Source organism: Pseudonaja textilis, chromosome Z, assembly GCF_049901715.1.
Source record: "Pseudonaja textilis isolate UNSWEBS1 chromosome Z, rPseTex1.2, whole genome shotgun sequence".
NCBI lineage: Eukaryota > Metazoa > Chordata > Lepidosauria > Squamata > Elapidae > Pseudonaja > Pseudonaja textilis.
In genome coordinates this window covers 35,697,653-35,723,458 of record NC_142008.1, presented here as the reverse complement: position 1 = coordinate 35,723,458, position 25,806 = coordinate 35,697,653, and the positions used below count along the sequence as shown (strand labels likewise).

At 34.6% G+C, this 25,806-nt stretch overlaps 1 protein-coding gene across 2 annotated transcripts in view; it reads left to right on the top strand.

Annotated features, from left to right (window-relative positions):
• The window catches only part of MACC1 (MET transcriptional regulator MACC1), a 30,477-nt gene extending 20,967 nt beyond the window's left edge, over positions 1-9,510 (top strand). For both annotated transcript variants that reach the window (XM_026706377.2, XM_087917584.1), the window contains exons 4-5: positions 938-1,126; positions 4,534-9,510. In XM_026706377.2, the coding sequence (XP_026562162.1) occupies positions 938-1,126; positions 4,534-4,746 (402 nt within the window). In that variant the 3' untranslated portion in view covers positions 4,747-9,510. The remainder of the gene's footprint in view (positions 1-937; positions 1,127-4,533) is intronic.
• The last annotated feature ends 16,296 nt before the right edge of the window (positions 9,511-25,806 follow it).

Here is a 25,806-nt window from a genome sequence, read left to right as displayed (position 1 = left end):
GATGAACAATCAAACTAAATCATATTTATTTTAAAAACGGAGTATTTTAAGATAGTACATTTCTAATAAATATAACGGAATGTTTTCATATCATAATTGGTAAGGTTCAATTGCTTCTACTTTTTCTCTCAACCCATAGGAATGAATAAGCAGAACACAGTTAATCATGGCATACAAGCCATAATCCATGGCATCTGTCTGTCAAATAAGATGTGACATGGATATAAACCATGGTATTCAACTCTTTGGAGGACAGGACAGGATATTTAGATGCAAACAATACACTAAACTATGAAAATACCTTCCCCAATCTGTTTAACCCAATTCCGAGGTCAATAAGAACCAAGCAAGATATCTGAGTCAATTTGGCCAAGATGTTGGACTGTGAACGGGAAGATTCAGATTGGAGTCTGCCTCTGGCTACTTAACCTTACTTTATTACTTTGATCTTCTTTTCTGCTCAATCTATCTTGTAGGGTTATATTGAAGGGAAAAAGGGGACTTAGGGTACACAGTTTTCCCTGCACATCTGTGGATAATATAGAACTAACACAAATGAATTTTAATTAATCATAATGCATAAGTTATGTCTATGTAACTAACAGTGCTATTTTCTGTGTTAATGTAGTAGTAATATTGGAAATCATTTGGCCTGGGGCTTTCCAATATGTCCCGAAAATGGAAAGGGAGACAGAGAGAAACTCTTATATTTCTGTTGTCTGAAATCTCACAAAAATTGTTTGCAATCTCTAGACCTGTTTTCTATTTTAAAAATACCAGATTCATAAATAGTATGAGAAAAATAACTATTTTATATGGTAAAAAAAAATACAATTCTTCCTTAGTTATGCTTCCGAACAGTTACATTATAATTGTACTATAATTATTTGTTATTAAAAACTGTTTGAAAACATAGGCATCACATTTATGCTTCCAGGCACTTTTAAAGCTAGACTGCCAAGGATTAGTAGCCCGTATTATCCAGGATACAGTTATTTTTACTGCAGCGGTAAAACTTGGGAAGAACTGGAGAGAGTTAGCAGAAAAATTAGCACGACTTACAAAACAACAAATTGATGCTTATGAAACTCCCCATCATAGCAAAAGTGGAGAAGTTGCTCCAGAGGTAAGTCTCACAATATTTCTATTGTATGCATTTCCTATAAAAGGTACAATCCATCTTTAAACTAAACATTCTCACTGTAAGAGAAACTTGAGTAAAGGAGTCAACTTTCCATGGTAAATTCACAGATTTCCTTGATCCCTTTATTACAGTATCTACAATACAGTAAATTTTTGATCTCACTATTAACAGTATCTGTGGTTAAATAAAAAACAAGTGTTGAAAAGAGATAAAAACTGTCCAGCACTTTTGATAGAGGTAAGAAAGTCCATTGTGTATACAGTGAGCATACCCTTTCTTTCAGAATGCTTTTCTTCCACCGTAAACAGCTATCAAATACTCCTGAATTTTTACTTTAGAAATTACTAGGCAATACTAGGCTGTTGGGTCATCCTTTCCATTTATATTTATATGTATCCCATATATTTTCTTTTCTAAAGAGATAAATACAAAGACCATAAGAGGGCAAAAAAGCAGTGGGTGCCCTCGTGACTTCAGATTTCCTGCTCAACTTCCCTGTTGACCTTATTTGTGGGAAGCTGGCAGGGAGCACCAGAAATCATGATCATGTGACTGCAGTTAATTGTGGTGAACTGCAGCAGCCACAATTTTATGAGTGTTGTGGAAATTGAAATTTCAGTTACACAGGACTTAATGTGTCCTGGATTTTGTAAACATTCTTTAACTTGAATTTGAGGTACCTTGATTCAAAAAATGTTGCACTTTTATGTACTGCCTGGCCTAATTGAAGGTTACAAACAGACAAGAGAGTTTTAATACTTTTTAGATAACATGATTTGGAATGCTACTGCTCATCACCCTGATTGAAGGGATTGACAACCCATACAAATCCTAGGTGACTGACAAAATGGATGGTTTAACATTGGTTAAATTTCAACAATATGGTTATTTTTAATTTTGATAACCCAGTTATTTTTCTTTTTTCTCCATGTAAAATACCTCTTGTCTTCTCATTTAATTCTTAGAATATAGTGTATCATTTCTTCTCTTTACAGTTTTCTATATCTGTAGAAATTCCTAAAATTCTTCAGCTTTAGTATAAATTTAAGATAATTCTTTGCATTCAAATTTTTACTGTGGTAAATCTTTTTGTAAAATCATAGAGTTGAGGTGGCATGTAAATATTGAATCCAATCCTTTGCTCTGTCATGGAAATTAAAGCATCAGTGACAGCTATAATTTAAATTAGAATAATGCATGAATAAAAAAATTGTTTTGTTCCTAGTTTGCTTGGATCCAGATTAAGGCTGGAGACTCATATTAAATATGTATTGGATTGAATCTTAAGCTGTCAGTTTCTGCAGATATAATATGTGCATAATTCTGTTATTTGAATCAATGTGTAAAAAGCATTATGGCTTAATTTTAAGAATGCTTGAAGTATACATTCCACCCACTTTCCACTCATAATAATTTCATACCTTTGATAATTGTAGTTAACAATAAATAATTATTCTGTAAAATATACTAGATATTAGTGTAGTATTATGTATAAAGAATTTTTATTTTGGATCTGGTATATTTTAATGGTTTATCTAAAGTAATAACAATTTTAAAAGGCAGTATAAAACATTGAAAAGCCATGAAATCATAAAAATATAAAGGATCAGCAAAAATACCAGATAGCTTAATCATGGTTAAGTGTCAGGAATTGTGCATGATGCACAATGTACAATGAGAAGCACACACTGCATCCTGCCACATTGTATTCTGATTTAGCCTGTTTTTGTTCTGAAATTGCAATGAATGCAGAATACACTTGCTGGATTTCGTCACTAGAATTAGGGATGCTGATGGGATTATTTATGTAATGTGCTGTCTCTTCTAGCTCCCAGTTTGGGTTTGTGTGTTATTTGCACTGGTTATCCCTATATTTCTGGGTCCAAATAAAAATACCACTTTGATGCTTAAAGCCCTTTTTAGGGTGGGACCATGGTATTTGAAGGCCTGCCTATGTATGAGTATATTCTCTCACATATTTAGCTTATTGTGTGTACATATTTTCAGCTATGTTGTTGCCTATATTTTCCAATAGGGTTATTAAGGTAGTTAAAACACTACAATTGGACTGCTTTTTTAAAAAAATGTTTTTCTATTTGTCTGTGCTATTTTTGGCCAATCTAATATGTAAAAACAAAAATCAATAGTTAATTTCCTTTCTCAAATGTGTATAGATGCTGAAATACTCCTATAACTATATATTTTCAGTTGGGAATGGGTTCATGTGTTTACACTGGGAATAAAGAAAGTACAGTTTTGCATTACCTGTGTCTCCCCTTTTCCATATTTGTCTTTCCTTATTCCTACCTGAACTATTTGGGAAAAAAAATCTTAGTTTTCATTTGTACTGGATCAGGGGTCCTCATCTCCTGATCCATGACCAGCACTGGTCTGTGGCATGCCAGAAACCAGGGTATGCAAACAAGTGAAGCCCCATCTGCAGGATGCAGGCAGCATGCAAAACCAGGCCACTCCGGTCTGCGGAAAAACCTCTCTGCAAGTTATTGGTCCCTGGTTGGGGCCCGATTTACTAGATGTTAATAAATGGGAAGAAAATGAATGGCTAAACTAGAGATTCCTAAAAGGCAGATGAATGGATGACAGATAAAAATCTAGTATATTTTGTTCCATTTACTCATGGATTTTAGGTCTTTTGTTCAAAAAAATAGTCACAGTTTCCTTTGAATAGTCCTTTTTGCTTCTCATAATAGCTTTGCATAAACAAGAATAATATTCTATTCAATGTTAAATTGATATTAGTCTAGCAGATGATGTTCACACTTTTTAAAGAAAGATTAGGGTTACAGGTATAAAAACATTCAATATATACTACAAAAAATGCTTTCTCAGATAATTTGCAAATATTTTTAAAGTCTCATATAAATTTTAAAAAAATTAAAATAAAATAAGTATTTCTTAGAAATGACAAAATTTGAGATATACAGTTAATTTTAAAGCTGTTTGACTAAGTTAATAGCACACTAAACGGTTTGGGAGGATAAAAATTTAGGTATCAAGATGAAATTGTTATGTATCCCTCTCTAGGGAGCTGAAAACAGATCCTGATCTCATTTTGGAGAAATTCTCTAATTGAATTGTGTAGGAAAATTTTTAACATACATTGATCAGTGATCATATTTGGAACTAAGATGCTTTAATATCCATGATTCATGGAGTTGTAAAAATCTTGGTTATATAGCTGACTGTAATTTAGTATAAAAGCAAGATAGTTGATTGTGGTTTTTGATATTCTGCACAGAAGACCAGATGTATATATGAAAGACAGTGGGCAGACACAATTCAGTATCTGACTGCAAGTGTTTGTATGCAATTTTATCCATTTGTTATTGAACTGTTTTGCATCTAAACATGATTTTGTTAAATTTCAGATGATGTGGAAACCAGCTTATGATTTTCTCTATACCTGGAGTGCTCATTATGGAGACAGCTATAGAGATATGTTGCAAGACCTGCATTTAGCTTTGGATAAAATGAAAAACCCTATGACCAAACAATGGAGAGAAATAACTGGAGCTCTGATCCTGGTCAATTGCATGGAGATTCTCCGGGCCAGTGCTTTCTCTACGTTGGATGAAGAATAAAATTCATTTACAAATTTAGAAAGATATTCTACAACCAGTTTTCTTGGAATATTAAACAGGAACATTTTCACCAAGGAACATTTAGAATCTTTGTGAAAATTAATTCCTATAATGTATTCCTTTAACTTGAAAAAAATGGAGTCATTAATTTTCAAGCACCACCAATCTTACCTCATTTTTATTTAAAGTGATTTAGTAAACATTTGCTGCATGATTTGAGCAGAATTCTGAAAGAGTGCAGAATACTGTATTCAGGGGAGGAAACACAATACTGAAGCAAGTTATGTTGCTAGAGAAAAACTACTTTTTTCTAGAAATTGAGTCATAGAGCTGTATTGTCAATTCTATCAATAATACATACATTCGTGCATATATGTTTCTCTATTATAGACAATGTATTTATAGTTCTATATAAATATATTTAAGATTGCAGCTCCCAGGATTCCCAGTCCCCATAATCAACCGCATTGAAAAGTGTTTCTCAACCATGGGAAATTTAAGTTGTGTGGATTTGAACTTTCAGCCATGCTAGCTGGGGAATTCTGAGAGTTCAAGTCCACACATCTTAAAAGTTGTCAAGTTTAAGAAACTCAGATATAGAACCAGGAGACAAATTTGGGAAAGGTGCTTTATGATAATCAAACACACTATTTCATTATATGTATTAATTGAATATATTCCCTTGGATACAGTATTAACTTGGCTATTGATTTCCAGTAGAAGTTAGGCACTGAGCCATGTATCTCTATAAACTGACTCATGATTTTCTTAATGGGAGCTAAGCATAAGATACTGTAAAGACCATGTAAATTCAAGAAAGCCTTCACTAATTCAACTATTTGTAATCTGCCTGCAGAAAAAACAACTCCTTCTGTAATTATGTACAGGTTTATCTTGATTTAGAGCATTTAATGACACTTGTTTTCCTATCAACCTGCATGTGGGCTTTTTTGGGAATTTTCATTCCTAGAAAATTAGAAATGTATCATCATATCTTTGTGGTTATCCCATCTGTTATTTAGGTATAACATCAGTGTTGTGTAAGATTGGTCATTTTTCTAGGTAGTTTTTTTTTTCTTGTTCATGGGCAAGATGATTCTTCTAATGAAAGCTGCTTTTTGGCAGAAAAATCATGACATAAATGCTTGTTTTTTTTAAATTTGAAACATAGGAATTCCAAAATTCATATTATATACCACTGTTTTTTCATAGTTTTCATTAATTAATGCAAATATATTGTGACAAAAAAGTTTGAATTCCTCTGTTTCCAAACTAGCTATTGTTGCATAAAGGCGTTTATTTGTTATAATTTACTCCAAGTTTAATTTACTCTGTAAATTAGTATTTTTCAGTATTTTTTATTTATGCTTGAATCTTAAATTCAAGTGAAATCAAAAAGATGAATGCCCATTAACTTATCAATGGTTGTTACATTAGTTACTATTTTTTCTTTCATGTTTAAAAATTACACAGTAACATAATAGATAGAGACTGAATTTACTTGCCATTTCAATTAATATTGTTATGTTTGTCAAACTGTGGCTACTACTGACAATATTAAAGTCAAATGCATCTTAAGAAAAAGACTTCTTTTGGAATTCATAGAGGCTTTCATTATTTACCTCTATTAGCTTTTTTTAAAAGTGGGACATATACTAAAATAAATGGAAAACTAATCTGAAATTTCAATGTATGAATGACAATCTTACCTCACTTAACATTTTATTAAAAATAATTAATACTGCCAGGAATGTGCTAATTATGCTCTAGTAGTTCTTGTCATTTTTAATATTACAAGGAGGGCTTGCATTCAGCTTGGTGAATTATTAGACATATCCACGAGTGGATTCAACACTGTGAAATGATTTTCTACTGCATTCTTTCAGGACCTCCCAGTAGAGCATGTTAGCATTTCTGGTAATCTGCTATTTCCTAACTTGATAAGATCAACCAGATTCTGTCATCTGCTGTAGTTTATATTATCACAAGATTGAACCCTGTGTTTATCTTTTTGTTGATTCAGTTGACATAGCATAATTAATCATAGGTAAGTTAAAAATTCTCTTTGTTGTATTTATATAATTAAACTTGGTTACAGCTTGGGTACGGGTTGGTGACTTTAAATCAGTTGCTTACTCCTAGCGATTCCTTGGACTAATCCCTACAGTTTTCTAGATAAAATGTCAGAAGTGGTGTGGTTTGCCATTGCTTATTTTGTTTTTAACCTTAGTTATTTTATATAGCACAAACTAAGCTGTTTAATTAAAAATGCAGTGTATTATGAGTACACAGAAAAAGTTGATTTGGAATTAAGGTAAGCACGTTGTATGAACCCTATTGCTGAGAAATAGAAGGGAAAATTTGAAAAATGGTGAAATAAAATGAAACAATAGGATTTTTTTCCCTTGCTATTTGCATTTCAGGTTTTCCAGCCATATTTGCTTACTATAGCCTCATGTTACAAAGCATTTGAGATATAACATGGTTTGATTCTGTCAGAAATATCAAGCTATAATTCTAAATAAAAAATTTTTTTAATGAAGTTTATTTTTTATCTCTGGATTTGTGCAAGCACATGGGTAATCTAAGCATTAGGTATTATTATGTTAATACATGCACAAAGAATAGCAATGTGAAGTTAATATATGTACAAAGGGGATAATCATAATTTGTTTAGCATTTTACATATTTCAAATAATTTCACTGTAGTGTACATATTACATATAAAAATTTGGGTGATGGTTAAATATCTTGTTGGGAAAAGCCTAATTTGGTGATGAAATATTGGAAATAATAACCAAAGAATTATCCTTATCTAGACTTATTAAAGAGATTCTTCCATTTGTTAATGTATCACAATTGCTAATACAAGCAGTACATGATTGTGTTAATTGCTTCTATGAGGAATTCCAACTATAATATTTCAAATTCTGGATGAGATGAAAATTGCACTGATGTGTGCACTTAAGCTGGGGAAAGAAAAATAAACAATCCTTTCTGAAGGAATATCTGATTAAAGAAAGATACAATGTTTGAAACGTTTGCTAATATTGTTCTTAAATTGTTTTTTAAAAGTTTGTGCATTTTGATTGCATTGATTTGGTCCATACTGATTTTTAGTATATTGATACTATAAATAGCACCCTTTCTTGTGTATTTTTCTTCATTTTCTCTTATGTTGAAATATAACTGTAGGCTGCATACCAATGCCTGTATTGAATGCAAGGGGCTTTCTTCAGTGTAAATATGCATCAGGTTGGATTGATAATGATATGCTGTTTTTGAAGATATATTAATGTAGAACAGGTTTGCTATTTTTCTGAAACTTGTGCATAGCATAGCAAGCAAATTGTTCATACTGGGCAGGGAGAACAAGTAAATATGTAGAAGTTCCAGTTCAAGAGATTACACCTTTCTAAGCAGAAATATTATATTAAAAAGCTATTGGGCTCAAATTGCAAACTTCAGGAGATAAAATGACACATGAACTGGGAAAATATTTTGTTTACCTCATCTTGTATAATATAAAGTGGAAACCAAACCCCCTCCCCCTGTCTTTGATGATTCACATTTGTCTATTTAGATTTAATTAACAGCAATCCAATAATGAGTGATAGAATTGGGGATTAACATCTGAAATACTGAAGTTAGTGGTCACCGTGAGTTGAGGTGTTATCAGCTCTACAGCTCTACATATGGCTTATCTGAATAATGCTGTCTCTGCCCCTCATGATCCCTGGAGGCTGTAGGTATCTGAATAAGGGACCAGACTTAGATGAATCCTGGCAATACTGGGCGCATCAAGCATCAGGATTTGAGTTGTCATCCCTAGTTGGACAGGGCTGTACTATCCCCAGTTGGACAGGGTTGCACGATCCCATGAAGACCCAGTTCGCAACCTAGTGGTTCTCCTGGACTCACATCTGTTGCTCAAAGTGCAGATGGCGGTCATGACTAGAAGAGCTTATACACAACTCTGGTTTGTGCACAAGTCCTGACCATTCCTGGATCATGACTTCCTGCACTGATCTACTCAAGTCCTGTTTATATCACCTGGATTGTTGCAATGTGCTCCACATGGGGCTACCCTTGAAGTTCAGTCAGAAGCTTCAGCTTGTGTAAAGTGCAGAAGTGAAAGTAGTCTTTGGCACCCTCTAGGATGGCCCATATTACACCTCTGTTTCACGAACTTTACTGGCTATGGGTCTTCTTCCGAGTGTAGTTCAAGGTGTTGATTATGACCTTTAAATCCCTTAATGACATAGGTCCAGGCTACCTGATGTACTCCTCATACTGTCAGGACAAGCCCATCCTACTCGTGCCAACAAAAAGACCCTACTTTGGATGCCATTAGTCAAAGAACTCAAGAAGAGCTTTCTCTGTTGCTGTTTCTGCCCTTTGGAACACCTTACCTTCTAAAGTAAGGTCTGCCCCTACCCTCCTACACTTCTGCAAGAGCTGAAGATCTGACCACCAGTTGCCTGGCAACCAAACAGAATTCCACACCAGTGATGGCTGCAGGATTGATGGCAAACTCCACCTTCCATCCTTGTTCTTTCCTCTTCACCCATCCATCTTTTTGGTTATCATATTGATGTATTCCCATTGTGTTCCTTTTTCATTGTTTATTTTATTATATTTCACTTCTGTTTATACTCCTTTCATTTTCTTTTTATTATTGTAAGCTGCCTAGAGTAACCCCATGGCAAAATAGGCACCAAATGAATTGAACAAATAAAATAAATAAACTTAGATAAAGTCTAATCTGTGTAATCTGGTCATTAACAGCATTGGGAAATCTTAATTCCACCACTACAAATGCACAGTAAAAATCAAGGATTTTACTGTTCATTTTTGGATCACTTATGAATCTATATGAGACAAAGAATAGAATAGAATTCTTTATTGGCCAAGTGTGATTGGAAGGAATTTGTCTAGGTGCTCTCAATGTACATAAAAATAAGAGTCAAGAATCATAAGGTACAACAATAATAGTCATAGGGTACAATAAGCAATCAAATCATATTAGGAAATAGTCTATAAATCGTAAGGATACAAGTGACAAAGTTACAGTCATACAGTCACAAATGGGAAGGGATGGGTGATAAGTGATGAGAAGATTAATAGTAATGCTGACTTTGTAAATAGTTGGACAGTGTTGAGGGAATTATTTGTTTAGCAGACTGATGGCATGAAAAAACTTGTGCCTAGTTCTGATCTGCAGTTCTATAGTGTCATTTTGAGGGTAGGAATTTACATACAATTTAGTTAATATAATTTACCCATAAGTACATACTTTTGTACCATGAATATCAATTGGAAATAAGTCGTTGAACTCTGTGTTAGGCTCAATCCTACATAACTGAAGTCAATGCGAACACAATGCCTATAAACTTTATTATTTACATCCCGCTTTTACTCAATGGGGTGTACCCAGATCCCTCCTTATTTTGTTCCAGCTGTGGCAATTCTTTGAAATAGGGCTGAAAGTGACTGAAATTGGGCAAAACAGTCATTCATTGTACTAAGTGGTCAAATAGACAGTTGTGCCAGTTTCCTCCTGATTTAAGACAATTACAATGCAGTAGCTCTGTATTCACTGAATTGCCCTGGAATGAGTGGATAGCTACATTGCTACCATTAACTCCTATTGAAGGCTAAAGTTATCCAGAATGATGAAGTGCTTTTAGTATGATGTAAACTTACTGTGGAACAGGAATATCAGCTTAAGGAAATATATGAGGGCAGAAGGAGAAGAAGATTGTAGACATATTTCATGTTACCACGAACTTTTCATTTTAATCAATACAGTTTTGCTGAGCCATCATGGAATGACTACTATTAAACACCCAAAGTTACTATGTTGGCTTTAAGGTAGATTATCAGTTTATTTGGGGGAGAAAAGATGGAACTTCTTATAGGAGCAGTACCCTTATCCTCAAAATAAGCAAACACATCATGAATCTTACTGTCATGGATTATTTAGCTAATAAGTCTTCAGAGAGAATAGAGATGCGGGAGACAAGTGATGGAAGATGACAGACATGCTATATTTGCAATCACAGAATGTCAGAAACATAGCTTCCTTTCCAACTAGCTTGAAGGAACTTAGTTGGAAAGGAAGCTACCCTATATTTCTGATATTCTAACAGCTATAAAATGCTTTTGATTATGTGATTTCAGCTTTTATGTCCTATTGTCTTCTAATTATAAATCAAAATTATTTTTAGCAAAGGTGTAACTACAGCAAATCAATATAATTATTTTTGAGGGGAGGATGTGTAATAGAAGAGCAACAAAGATGATTAGGGGACTGGAGGCTAAAACATAAGACAGGAACTGGGCATGGGTTACAGGAGCTGGGCATGGCTAGTCTAGTGAAGAGAAGGACCAGTGGAGACCTGATGGCAGTGTTTCAATATTTGAGGTTCTGTCATAGAGAGGAGCAGATCAACCTGTTTTCCAAAGAACCTGAAGGCCAGACAAGGCATAATGGATAGAAACCGGTAAAGAAGAAATTTAACCTAGAAATAAGAAATTTTCTGACAGTGAGAACAATCAACCAATGAAACAGCTTGCCTCCAGAAGTTGTGGGAGCTTCATCACCGGAGGCTTTCAAGAAAAGACTGGATTGCCACCTGTCAGAAATGGTATAGGCAGGGTGTCCTACTTGGGTAGGGGGTTGGACTAGATGACCTATATGGTCCCTTCCAACTCTTTTAATCTGTTAATCTGCAGGAGTAGATGCCTTGAGCAGTCTAACATCTAAAAGATCTGGTGATGGTGATTAAAAAAATTTATAGCTCACCATTTAGATTTATGTTTCATATATTCTTATAAATCAAATTTTTGTCATTCACAATCTCTGGTTTAATGTGGTTGACAGAACATGTCAGAATTGTGACAGAATGGCTACATATATCTTTCCCAAGGAATATGGATTTCACTGCTAATTTTCCAGCTAATACAAAATGGATGTTGTAGTACTTTTTTGTCCAAGCTTCCCGATTTATACTATATTCAAAAAGAATTCTGCATGTTACACCTAATAACTTGTTTTACATCAAAATTAATGGTTTCAAATTAAACTAGAATTAAATTTGGGACAGATATTGGCCAGAAACCAATTTTCAAAAATATTTCTTATTATCTATCAGATAATATACTACTTGAGAATTTTAGAAAAATAGTAAGAAAACCTGAACTACTCTAAAGGGAGTTACATGAATGATATCAATGACATCAAAATCTTTGTGTCATGCTTAAAAATTGATACGTACCTCATAGAAAGAAGTAGATACTTTTTATTTCAAAACCTTACACTTGCACTTTTATTTATATATAAAAGGAATTATTCAGATGGTTAAGAGGATGAAACCTTTGAATGTCATAACCCAGATTTAATTACAGAATTCAAAAGGTATTCATTTTATCATTAGAGTATGGCTTGTTGATTTTATTAACTTAATTTTGGCATAGTTAGATGATTCACTCCTAATAAGTCAGTAGTTAAATACAAGCTCTTCATTTGGGATGAAGGAAGATTGCGGATTTGAAGCACACACTTTTCCACCAATCATATATGTATGCACACACATTTCAAAAGTCTGCTTGTGCAGATGCATGAAACTCATTACACTTTATGTTAAGGTATCCATATTTTATAATGACAGGAGCTTCAGTATTAGTTAACACCTCATCGTCCCTAGAAAGGAATGCAGAGCTGGTTTTTTATGTTATTTCCTTGAGCAAGAAATATAAAGAAGGTGGCAACTTGCCACCCATTCAAGATTTGTTACTTGAACAATCCAGGAATAAATGAGGTGTATATGAACAGTGGCTTCCCATTTCTAAATGTGGGTAAGGTGGAGTGGGAGGATGTTACACGATTCAATTCTTTCTGCTAATATTATTGGGCAGAAGCCAAAAAAATTCAGGGAATAATGGTTGTTTCATGATATTGGTAGGAAATGTGGTTTTCTGTAGTATGCAATAAGTAGGTACAACAAGAATTGAAGACCTGAAAATATTATTTCTATGCTGCCTTTATTTTTGTATTCTTTATCTTTTCTTAATATATCTATTTACCAATGTATGTATGTTTGTTGTTCCAGATTGATTCTATTCTCATCTTAGTACTCTCCAAACATTACTAAGCTTAGAACATCTGTTATAAATTGACTGGGAACTTTTGGGAATTGAAACCCAACTTTATGTTAAAGTTGATAAATTTGAGGCACACTAAGTGATTAATACACCTGTTAACAGTGCTAGAAACCAAAGCCTAGGAAATAAAACAAGGAAATTTCAAGATGCAGCCCATAATAGTGCTCAGTAGTATAATACCTCATCCTGCGGATGCCATGAATCTGTCCAACTTGTTATCCAAATATGGATCCTTTTAGCCAAAATACAACAATATAGAAGATAAAAGTATCAATAGGTTTAATAGACTCAGCTTTGAAAAGGTGTACCAAATTTAGAGCAAGAAAATTTTTTAGTGAACTATAGATTTGAAATAATAGCTAAATACAGTTTATTCAACAACCCTCAAGTCAAAGGTGGAGAAGCATCACATGTAGCCCTTGATTATAAAGTTAAGGCTAATGGGAGTTTGGAGAAAGACTGATCCAGTGATGGGGATTCAAATAATTTAACAACCGGTTCTCTGCCCTAATGATTTCTTCCAACAATTAGTTCACCAAACTCCTCAGAAAGTTAACAACTGATTCTCCCGAACCTGGTGAGAACTTGCTGAATCCCACCCCTGGACTGATCCTTCTAGAGCTGTGATGGTGAATATATGCCAGACATGCCGGAAGTGGCATGCAAAGCCATTTTTCCAGCATGCCAGCTGTTGCCTGTTGCTCTTCTGGGTTCCAGTGTGTGTGTGCTCACCAGTCAGCTGCTCTTTGCATGTGCTGGAGCACCAGAAACTGGAAAAGCAGTTCTCCCAGCATGCATGGTCTTCGCACATGCATACATTAGAAACCAGAAGATCAATTAACCAGTGCACATGCTCACGCTGGGAAACTAAGCTTCCAGTTTCCAGTGCTCCCATGCATGTGCACATTGGGGAGCTGCTCTTCTGGTTTCTTGTGTGCATACACATGCACACACTCATGTTTTGGCACTCGGTGCTGAAATGGTTAGCCACCACTGCTCCAGAGAAAGTTTTTATTCCTGTGATCTATTGAAATTGTCAACAGAAATGAAATTTCTGAACTGATAGAGACACGCACATTATATTAAATGGATGTTTTAATACAACCAAAACCCATTTCCATCCATTTAATACAAATGTGTAAAATGTTTATTTACCTCATTATTTTTAGATTTTCAGTACAACTTGTGTGAGAATATATCAATTTCTAAACAAAGGAAGAAAAGATTACAAATGTAGCACAGTTAAGACAGCTCACTGAAATGATTGAATGTCGATAAAAGTAGTTATATAAATAAAGCACTTTCAAAATGATTGCATAGTTCAATTATTCAAATAATCAGTTCAGAATGACTAATGACATTTCCCCAAAATGTCAGAAGTTTCCTATCAGGTCCATCATAATCCATTAAATTTCATAAAGTTAAATTGTCCTTCATAGCACAGGACAAATATAAAATTGGATTGTATGAATTATTTCTGAAATAATAGGTTTCAAAGATTAGTTAATTCATTTTTTTTAAATGTATGGTGAAATCTAATTAAGTGATGTAATCCCCTTTGGTTAATCAAATGATGTAATTATCTTTGGTTAAATCTAGTCAATGGAGATTGCCAATTCTATTTTTCAGTTTCTGGCACTTCTATAAAAGAAGCTAGTTGAAAGGCTGCCATAGGGATCATTGTTCACTAGAAAACAGTACTTAGCACCTATATGAGCCCTATTGCTCTGATTGAAACGTCCCCAACATCTTGCTTATAGTTATATGTAAATACTGCTATAGTTGGGCATCATTTTTATTTTCTACAACAGCTTATTGGAATCATTTGACCCAATTTCTTTTGTTTTCAGCCAACCTTTGTATCAATGTAAAATATGTGGTGGGGCAAAGAACTTGATATCTACTACACACTGGTACCCACAGATCCCATGATAGAAAAGCTAGGCCTGAAAAGTGTGTATGGCTAGTATGAAAAGCCATAATAATCCCTGGTCAATTTGCCTTGGCTATTTGTTTATTTACTTCTTAAATTTGCTTCAGTAGCTAGAGCAACTTTAGGCAGCTTACATAATGCATTCCTGGAAAATTGTGTGGGCTCTTGAAATATCACAAAGCCCAAATGTATAACCTGGCAATTCATTCAAAATGGGAGTCTATTGTTTTTTTCATAAATACTACATGCTAACTCATGGTAGTTAGTTGCACTGTGATTAACATAACATACCACTTGCACAGTAAATAGAACCATAAATTAAGTGGATTCTCAAAATACTTTCTGCTAAAATTGGTCATGTTACGATTCAGTATGTGTCATATGATCTTGGCTGAACAGTCATCATTTGCCATACTAGTATTAGCAGTTAGTATTTTTATGCCTTTTAAAATAAATTTTCACCCAGAATTTAACTGACTGACTAAAGTTAAATTTAATCTGTTAAATTCAACTGACTACATTCCTAATATTGTATTTGCCTAATTTTGATACAAACTACGAGCAGCTAATTATCTGGAACTGAAAAGAAAATAAGATCTTAAATTTCTTGGCTTATTCTTTAAAGCTAAAGTGAAATAAAAGAGGAGAGGAATGTCCAAAGGAACAAAGTTCATCTGAAGACCATGAAAGTTAAAATAGCTTCGAGTAGAAGAATATCTCCACAATGGTTTTCTCCTCACCTTAACTTCTGGAAAAATTATAAAGGGGTCACTGAATGAAAAGTAATGCTTCAATGTTATGTTACCAACAGATGGCAGTGCTGATGTATAAGCTCTGATGTTTAATATCTGTTCTTTTGTTCTGACATGCCATGTACTGTGGTACTATTATTTTAAAATGGAAGTTTGCTATAAGTACTTATCAGTGAGCTTTAAGTTATATGCTGTGATTGATTTTGCTGATTTGAGTATTGTATATAACTGCGCCAAAAATGTAAACTTGGCAAATTGGTTTGATTCGTTTCATCAACAATGAAGTAGACAATATGTGAAAGAATAAAATATATAATCTTTGAGAAGTAACAATAAATAGGGATAGACAGCATCACCATGAGATGGCTTTATAACTGGCTGACAAGCCATACTCAATGAGTCATCCTTAACGGTACTATATTGACATGGAGGGAAGTGAGCAGTGGGGTGCCACAGGGTTCTGTCTTAGGTCCAATATTTTTCAATATTTTCATAAATGATTCAGATAAGGGAATAGAAAGGGAACTCATCAAATTTGCAGGTGATAGTAAACTGGCCAGAACAAGTAACACCCCTGAAGTCAAGCTCAGGATCCAAAAAGATCTTGACAGATTTGAACAATAGACCCTATCCAACAACATGGAATTTAATGTAGAGAAAATCAAGGTTTTACACTTAGACAGGAAAAACCAAAGATACAAGTACAGATTTGTACAGATTAGGTGTAACCTAGCTCAAAAACAGTAACTGTGAGACTGATCTTGGAGTCCTAGTAGACGAGCATTTAAATATGAGCCAGCAGTGCGCAGCAGCAGCCAAAAATGCTATACAATCTTTGGCTGTATAAATAGAAGCATAAAATCAAATTCATGTGAAGTATTAGTATTGCTTTATAAAGCCTTAGTAAGGCCACATCTGGAACACTACATCCAGTTTTGGTCACCACATTACAAAAAAGATGTTGAAAAAGTACAAAGAGCAGCAACCAAGATATTCATCTTAGGCCTGAAGATTAAAAGATATGAAGAATGGTTGCAGGATTTGGGTTTGGCTAGTCTAGAGAAAAGAAGGAGTAGGATAACATAGTAGCAGCATTCTAGTATTTGAAAGGTCTTTCAAAGAGGAAGGGGTCAACTTATTTACAAAGTACTCTTAGGCAGGACGAAAAACAATGGATGGAAACTAATCAAGGACGGAGCAACTAAGAAGCAACTGGAACTAAGGAGAAATTTCTTAACAGGACAATTAACAGCTTGCTCTCAGAAGTTGTAAGTGCTTCATCACTGGAGGTTTTTAAGAAGAAACTGGACAGTTACTTGTCTGTCTAGGATCTCCTGCTTGAGCAGGAGGTTGAACTAGAAGACCTCCAAGGTCCCTTCCAGCTTTATTCTGATTAAATTTTACATGAAAATGTTGGTGGATAATTAAGAACAATCAGCGCATTACTCAAAGGGAAATTGTTCTAAAGCTTGGTGTTTCACAGAAATATGTAGATCATTTTAGTGATGTTCTTCAATGGTGAAAATTTTGTGCAACATGGGTTTCTTGCAGGCTGTTAGCAGAAATAAAGTTACAACAGTTGAAATTTGCCCACAAATTTATTATGATATAAAGATAAAGATTAGGAATTTCTTCATAACGTTGTGATTGATGACAAAACTTTGGTTATCATTATGATCCAGAAATGAATCTTTACTTCATAGAATGTCAATACAAACATTTTTATTTCAGAAAATAATTCAAAATCCAGGCTTCAACAACAACCAAAAAACCCTCTTTGTTATAGGTTGGGGTGATACAGGTGGCATTATTTATGTGAATTTCCTTGACTCCTGGTACTGATATCAACTCAGATAACTATATTGAAAACTTTAAAACTATGATTAAAGAGATTTTAGAAGCACAAGAAGGGAATTTTAATGTAACACAACAATGCTAGGCCTTATATCTCACAACTTATAAGCAGGGGTGGGATTCAAAATTTTTAACAACTGGTTCTGTGGGCATGGCTTAGGTGGTGGGCGTGGCTTGGTAGTCATGTTATTGGCCAACTCCATATCACATCGAGGCATGTGTCTCCTTGCCTTGCTTCTCATGACTATGGGGATGCTGCAACAGTCATGTGAAAAATGGTCACAAGTCACTTTTTTCAGTGCCATTGTAACTTTGAATGGTCACTCCACTCAAGCAAAGTACCAGCAAAGGAGGGAAAAATAATCCAGAGAAGTTCTTGACTATACAGTAGTCCTGCCAAGAATGTAATAAGGGTTAATGGAGAGGCAGTTTCTATAAGCAACACCAGAATGTTTCCTTCCTGCCTTCCTTACAGGATTAGGCCAGTAATTTCTTCTAACAACCGGTTCTCTGAACTGCTTAGAATGTTAACAACTGATTCTAGCGAAAAGGTGCAAACTAGTAGAATCCCACCCCTGCTTATAAGCCACCCTAAAGGCAATTGTCAGTTGGATTTCATTGTTTATCCATTTGCCATTGATTGTTGGCACTAAGCTATTTCCATCTTTCCCCCAAAATTGAAGAAATACTTTTGTAGGCATCTCTTTGACTTGGATCAAGAGGTGAAAATAGCCATCAGTATCTGGTTGAGCATTTAAAATGAAGAGTTCTTTCCTGATGGTTTTCAGAAGCTTGTTTATCATTGCAAAAAAGGGCATAGTGAATGGTAGTGATTATGTGGAGAAATAATACATAGATAAAGGATCTTACTTGAGTAATTGTTTTCCTGTTTAGTTTTTTAAAACATCCCTATTTAAACTAAAGCTATGGTGGTGAAGGCATTAACTTTGTTTCAGTCTTTATAACCCAGTTGGTTATACAGCTTATAATCTCTAAACAATGTCTGGAATTAAATGCAACTAAGATATTTTAGGGTACACGTATAGGATTAAATTAATGTAATAGAATTACTCTAGCTAGCAATTTATTTTTAAATTGAGATGTGTATTGAACGGAATTTCACTTTTCCCCCCTGGAGTCTATATTTTGAGCACATAGCAAATAGTCTAATTTGAAGAATACGCACACTTCAAAAGGAATGAATGTATATCTTTGAGATTCCCCCCTAATAACTTTCACTTATACATTTGGAACTTTTGATTTGATTGAATAGAAAACACAACTCACATTGTATAAGTTAAACCCTGCCCATATCCACTTGCATTCATCTGTCCCAAACACATTTGAGACAATGAGTCACAACAATGATTGGAACCATTTCACAACTAATGGACTAAGTCTCTCTTGCTGTTTTTTGTTGAAGCTAATGTTCTCAGTTTTATTACCAGCTATTGAGTTGTAATGATAATGGGTTTGGTTAGATCTCTATATTCTGATTTTAATTTTTTTAAAGTTATTAAGATAGGAGCTTTTCCCCCTGAAACTGGATCTATAAAGAAAAATATGTGGGGAGCAGAAAAGCAAGTGGCAGCTATCTTTGTGTGACATATGCACAATATATCCACTCTTTCATGTACTTTCAAAGATCTTTTGAACTATTAATATAATTAATGATATCATATAAATGGCATATTTATTAATTAAATGGATTTATAAGGCTCAACTCAAACAATGTGACACTTTATTTAATTAGTTTTAATCAACAAGTCAATCTGAATATCAAACAATATTAAAATTACAATAACAAATACAAAAATTAAAATACAGCTGCTGCAAAAAATTATCCCAATCTTTAACACATTGGATGGTTTCTTCACACTCTTGGACCTTAAGCCTTGGCAAAGAAGCAAGAGAAAAGGAAAGCAGGGTCAGGACCAACTTGATCACTGGAGGGACAATTTATTTCTTATTTTTTATGAGTATAATTTATTTACATTTATTGGCATAGGTCAAGTGAGCAGGGCCTTCTGTTGAGCAGGGCCAGCTGTCTATTTACTAGAAGTCAGACAGCATATATATTTGATAAATTATTATTATCTCAACACCTGTGGTGTTTTCTCTTTTAAAGACAAGCAGAGTTGGGACATTTTGTATCTCTGGTGGTGGATGAGGGTGAAATCATTCTAGAGAACAGGGGCAGCCACTGAAAAGACAAGCTTCCCACATTGCATTAGATGGCCATGTATGGAGAAAACCTAGAGCACGCTTTCCCGATGGGAGTATGTGAATCAGGCAGATCTTCTTGAAATTGCACACCAAGTCTAAAGAGGACAGTGCCACTCTGCCCAGGACCAGGTGGTAACAATTTAGCTCTCAGATCTGAGGGACCTAGAATCTGTAGTTATTCAGTTTTGGCAAAAGAGCAATACAACTTGTTCTTCACAATCAAGACCTTCATAGTGTCCAGATACTGGGACAGAAATTCAATAGTTTCATTTGGGTAGCCAAGGACAAAGATATATCATTTGGTAACATGAAAATATTGAAAATATTTGTCCTCATAACAACAAGTTATTTCATGCAGTGGCCTTATATAATAATAAAAAAGGAGAGATCAGGTAAAGGCACCCTACAAAAAGGAGATTGATTGAAAGTTGGGATTAAAAAAAATAGAAAATCTGAGTGATTTTACCCACCAGACTAGCCTTACAGAACCGCTGTAAATGCTTCATTAGTCGCTCCTTATGTAGAAGAACTGGATTGCTCCAAATGGGATGCGCAGGGAGGACACAATAAGTATGGAGAAGTAGGCTTTCTCTAAGAAAAGCTATGCCCTTGTCCAATTGGGTTTATTCCTAATTTTCCATCAGTGATGCACTAGACATCTCTTCTGTCACCTTTTCTTTTGAATATTCTTTAAAACCAAGGGCATCTATAACATATCTTCCTTCCATATACAATTCAAGAGTCCTAATATTGTTCCAGATTCCATCCAAATGGTATGAAAGTTTCCTCACTGGTCTATTCCAACTACAGATGGATCTCGCCACAGAAGATAAATATTTCTAAATTTCTTTAGTCCTTGAAAGAAAAGTTCAGAATGTTTGAATTTTGAACTATATCCATAATCCAGGAGCCAACTGTGTAGACAAGGCCTAATTTTAATGGAAATTTATATTACCTCAATCATATTTAAATTATTTGTACAATCTGAAAACTGGTTACATTTTTGTACAGTAGCATTGCAGCCTTTTTCAACCCAGGTGTGTATGACTTCCTTCCCCAGCTGTAGTGACTTTTTAAAAATTTGAAGAGAATTTTTCATGAGTAGGACTAGTCCAAAGGAGATTTGGTCAGTAAAGATACTACATGACCAGTCTGTTTTGATTATATGACCCCATTACTAAGGGAAATCTTCAATTGTTTTTGCTCTGAAAGCAGGATTTCTGTTCTCTTGGTACTTATGATCTATGGGTTGAATTCTCAAACATTCATAGACTTTTTAGAATGGGAGTTGTGCTCCTATGTCTTCTAAAATATCCCCTTATCCGAAAGGAAGAAAGCACATTTTAAAAAAATTACATTGAAAGAATTTTGTGGGGGAGAGAAGCCTTGAAAAAGCTGTACTTCAGAATCATAATTCACCCTTTCTTGGCAAAGTAGACCACCATGATAGCATCTCTTAAAACAAATTGTGAACCTGCCAGAGGAATAGATAGTTACTGAGAATCAATCTCCAGATTTTCAATGCATTTTAGTATATACAGGCCTAACTATGGGTTTTTCTGGCTGAGCAGTTAACACAGTTGCTTAAACTCTTTTAGTTTATGTAGCAGAGACAGTTTTTTTCTTCTCTTTAAATTTCTTCCTAGTCACAGCTGTAAGAACGCAAATGTCACACTGGCAGAACAAAGATCTTTTGAGAAGGCACACTACATTCAAAAGGTTGACTGGATAAGAGTGAGAAAGAGCAACATTTTTCCTTTAACTACAATTACATTAAGTTAAACATGGATAATAAAGACTATCATCCCACTGTATACTCTTTCCCCTTTTTCACACTAACCTCTACAATTTGGTGGAAATCGTTGACGGAATACTAGTACTGCATTCACATTTTTTTGAAGAAACAGCAACATCTTGGCTTACTCAAAGCCACACAATATGCCAACTCCCGAGTTGGGCTAGTTTAAAAAAAATATTTTTGGGGTGCTTTGGGAATTGATGCTCCTTTGAACCTGCAAATCTCCTTAATCTATCGCCTTCCTAAAATGCCTCACATAATAGAAGTGAAAACTGTAGCCAGAGCGTAAGGTAGGAGAATATCCTTTTAAGGATAAAACAGCTGCTTCAGCTTCTAAGAGATGCAGTTCCATATCGTTTCAGCCATTGGAAACCAGCAGGAACACAATTACATAGGAGTGTGACTTTCACAGTTCCTGTTCATCTAAGTTTTACTACCCACACTTCCATATTTCCACATTTTTCAACTGTCTTCTAAAAAGTTATAGATAGCACTTTTAAAAAGCTAATACTGAAGCTTGAGACCCAGAGGAGGCTCTAATAAATAATTGATAATCCATGCTTTCTGCCAAAACATCTGCCAATCCCACCATATTATTTGAAAACTATGATTATAAAATATATGACATCAAGTAAGGCTGATATGAATAGTAATTTAGATCAGCCAGGCAAAGAGTAAGTTGCAAAAGGAGCCAAAAAGTTCTAAATATAGAATTTGCTGCACCAAGCCAAAATAATGCTGATGTTTCAAAAAGTTGCATATCTCAACTTTTTCCCATAAATTTGCCATGTCAATCCCACCCTACTTATTTTTATACATACTAAAATATATTTGAGAAATCATTTTAATATTTACTCTGATTTAAGTGATAATTTATGTAAACTATTTTGAAAATAACTGACACATGAGTGAACATCAAGTTTACAATGATTAATATTTTGGGGGTGTTATATGGTATTTATAGCACCCTGCTGTCTTCTTATTTTCTTGAAAGGGCAAGAAATAGAAACAATAGACATAGAAGATTCAAAAATAATACAGTGGAGAAGGAACCATTATTTATTTACAACATTGAGTATGTGCTTAACAAGAAAGTATTACCCCGAACAATGGGAAAACAAAGGGGGTTTTTTGTGGGGGGAGTTAAGGGCTATAAGGCATGATATGATACCCTAGGGATATATTGGCTGACATATTTTGAGGAAACTAGGCATCTCCTTGTTCCTTGTTATTAGAGTGCAGAAATGTTATAAATCCCCTATTAAGGAGGGGAGAAATTTAATAATCAAGCATCTCTATTGCAGATGGAGTGTTGAGCTACTCCCTGTGCAATTCCCTTGATAGTGTTGACCTGGGACTGACTATGAACTGGTGAGTGAGGCTTCTATTCCTCAATTTAGGTGGCTTGATAATATAGGAGGCTTTATCTGAGACAGGGAAGGTCAATTTGTGTATGATAGGATTAGGCAAAGAGAAGATTTGAATTTTATCCTGGTCATATTCAAAAGACAGAAAAGGGATACACCCTCTATTTTGTTTCTTATTTTTATTTATTTATTTGTCAAGCAAGTGTTAGATAACAGGTATAAGTATAAACATGGTTATGAATACATGAAATGAATACAAATAAAAAGAAACAATAGGACAGGGATGGTATTTTATTATATTTGTTTTCTCCACAAAACTATGCCATACTTATCAGAGAATGAGATGAATCATCCCACAATCTTTTTAGTGCCATTTTTCAATTACTACATTCCAAGGAAGAACTAGTAGATAAAACCAGAATAGTTGTCAGGTGGTGCTCCATTCAAAATCCAAGAAAGAAACACTTTTTTCTCTAATATAGAGAAATATAGAGAAAAACATTTTTTACTGGAAATCAAGTGGTTGCATCAAAAGAATTTTGAATCTGAGGAATTGAGCACGAAAATCACATATACAAAGTGATGGCAACGCTCCCACCCACAATAGTTCAAACTGTCCATCCAATTAAAGTTGTAGATAATGCCATGTGGGGCATCTTCAGATGGTGATGCAGACATCTGTCTGCTGACCTTCGCCTATTTTGATAAAGAGTTGCACCTGCGCATTGCATAGCAAGTACGCATAAACAATAAAATTTCTCCCCCAAGTTATACAGTTCTTTTCTCCAAACGTCCAACACATTTCCCAAATTCACAAAACCCAATTATTTCACCCCTCCTGTTACTATGGCAGCTGAAAGATGCTAAGCAAAGTAAAGGATATTGAAGGCTGACAATAGTGGTTTAGCATGAAAAGAAAATATTGCAGCAAGCGGTTAAAGCATCACAATGAGTAGTATTTAATCCTTGCTCTTGACAGATATGTACAACACTCAGCTAAATGAATGATTATGTGGCATCAAGTTGTTTTCAAATCTTAACAAACACATAGATAAATATCCTACATAATTATCTTTCTCTAACGTGGTCTTAATTTCATCAGTGAATCAAACCAAACCTCAGGAAGTTAGTTACAGTTCTGTACAGTATCATTCACTTTCTTCATAGAAAGTAGAAGAAAAATATAAACAAGCTTTTAAAATAATCTTTGGTCTTCTGCATTTATTTTCTCAGATAGCAAATTATCACTGGAAATGTCAGTTTTCAGTAAATCAGCCAGAAGAACATCATGTTTTTGTTCAACAAGTTCCTGCATTAGAGATTATGTGTCGGTTGCATAAAGTACTCCATTACCTAAAATTCTAATAGGAGTTTGCAAAAAGTGTTCTTCAAGGTCATTCATTCATCTCTCACTAATAGACTGGGCTTGTTAAAATTAATTTCTTTACAGAAATGAAAGCATATTAGAAGTGCCCACTTCATTTTCCTCCACTTTGTTTCTTACAAGTAGGTGAACAAGTCCTTGATGCTGGCAGTTACTAAATGTCCAGTACTGAAATTATGGCAGATTATCCTTGAGTATCAATATGGTCATATTTATAAGGCAAAATGGAACAGATGGATTTGTACTGTAGGATTTGGGTGCATACAATGAATTGTTTGTTTAACATTAAGTGAAAGCTAGAAATATGTGCATGTACACAACAGAAGTGAGTAAGTTTCTGACATAAGATGATGTATGTATGCATGCAGGTAAACTAAACATAAATTACAATCTAAAAGACAATTGCTAGATTAAGTTGAAATGTAAGAATTTGTATCCCAAACTGTCAACTGTTTCATATGCTATCTGAAAATTACTATTTTGAGTGGGGTATAATCAGAAATGGAATCTGATGTGGAAGAAACTAAACCAATTTTAGATGTGCTTGTCAAGAGACAGGCCTAGAAACCACTGTCATGCAAAAAGAGTTGCATCAGAACACTATATAGCAAAGTGAGGATCCACCGTAGCACTTGGCAAGCTAAACAACTGTAGAGAAGGTACCTGGGTGAACAATTCAGGCAGAATGGATACCCACAAGCATTTATTACAAGATGCTTATGCAACATGTAAGAAAGAGAAGGGAAGAAAAAAGATATAAGACCAGCTAGCACAACCTGCCATATAGCAAAAACATTTGGGAAGCAATAGAATGCAACTTCTGAAATCCGCAAGTGGTTATCACACACTACCCAAGAGACTTCCATACAAGGACAAATCATGCATTGCAAAAATTGTTTGGAAGTAGGAGTTATTTTTAATGTAAGAGGGAGAAGAAGCTAGCCACCAGATTGCAAGAACACAAGCAAGCAGTCAGACAAAGAGACTGAACTCATTGGTAGCCTTACATTGCAATGAACACAGATATAAATTTGATTTCACAGTTACTATGATTGTTTGCTGAGCAGGTACAAAGATAGTCAATGAAGTGATTGAAGCCTTTCCGGAGCCTTTTGTCAGTCAACGTGAGTGCTGATTTACCACCAGTTTATCAGGTACTTAGGAGCCAAAGACTTGGCAGCACAAGGAAACAACAGCCAACAACTTAATAGCTGGCCATCAACAATCCAATCAACCAATAGAAACCATACCCAACCAGGCACCAAATAACTACTATGTATAGAATAGCCAAAGCACATATTCCATTAGAGAGAGGCTCCAGCATGAATCTGAAAGATCGTAAGAGTAAATCTTCCAAGAGATTGACCTAGATTGGATGTTGCAACATTATCCTGGAATGTGTATATTTGCCTCCATCTGCAATAAACTTTAAGCACAATTCAATTCCTATATCCAAAACAATTTCCTAGGTTTAGAAGAAATATTTTAAATCTTGAACTAGATTCTGGTTGATGAATCTTAGATTTCTAATAAAAGCAACAATAACCTAAAACCTAAAACCTTCTCCCTGCCTCATCTAA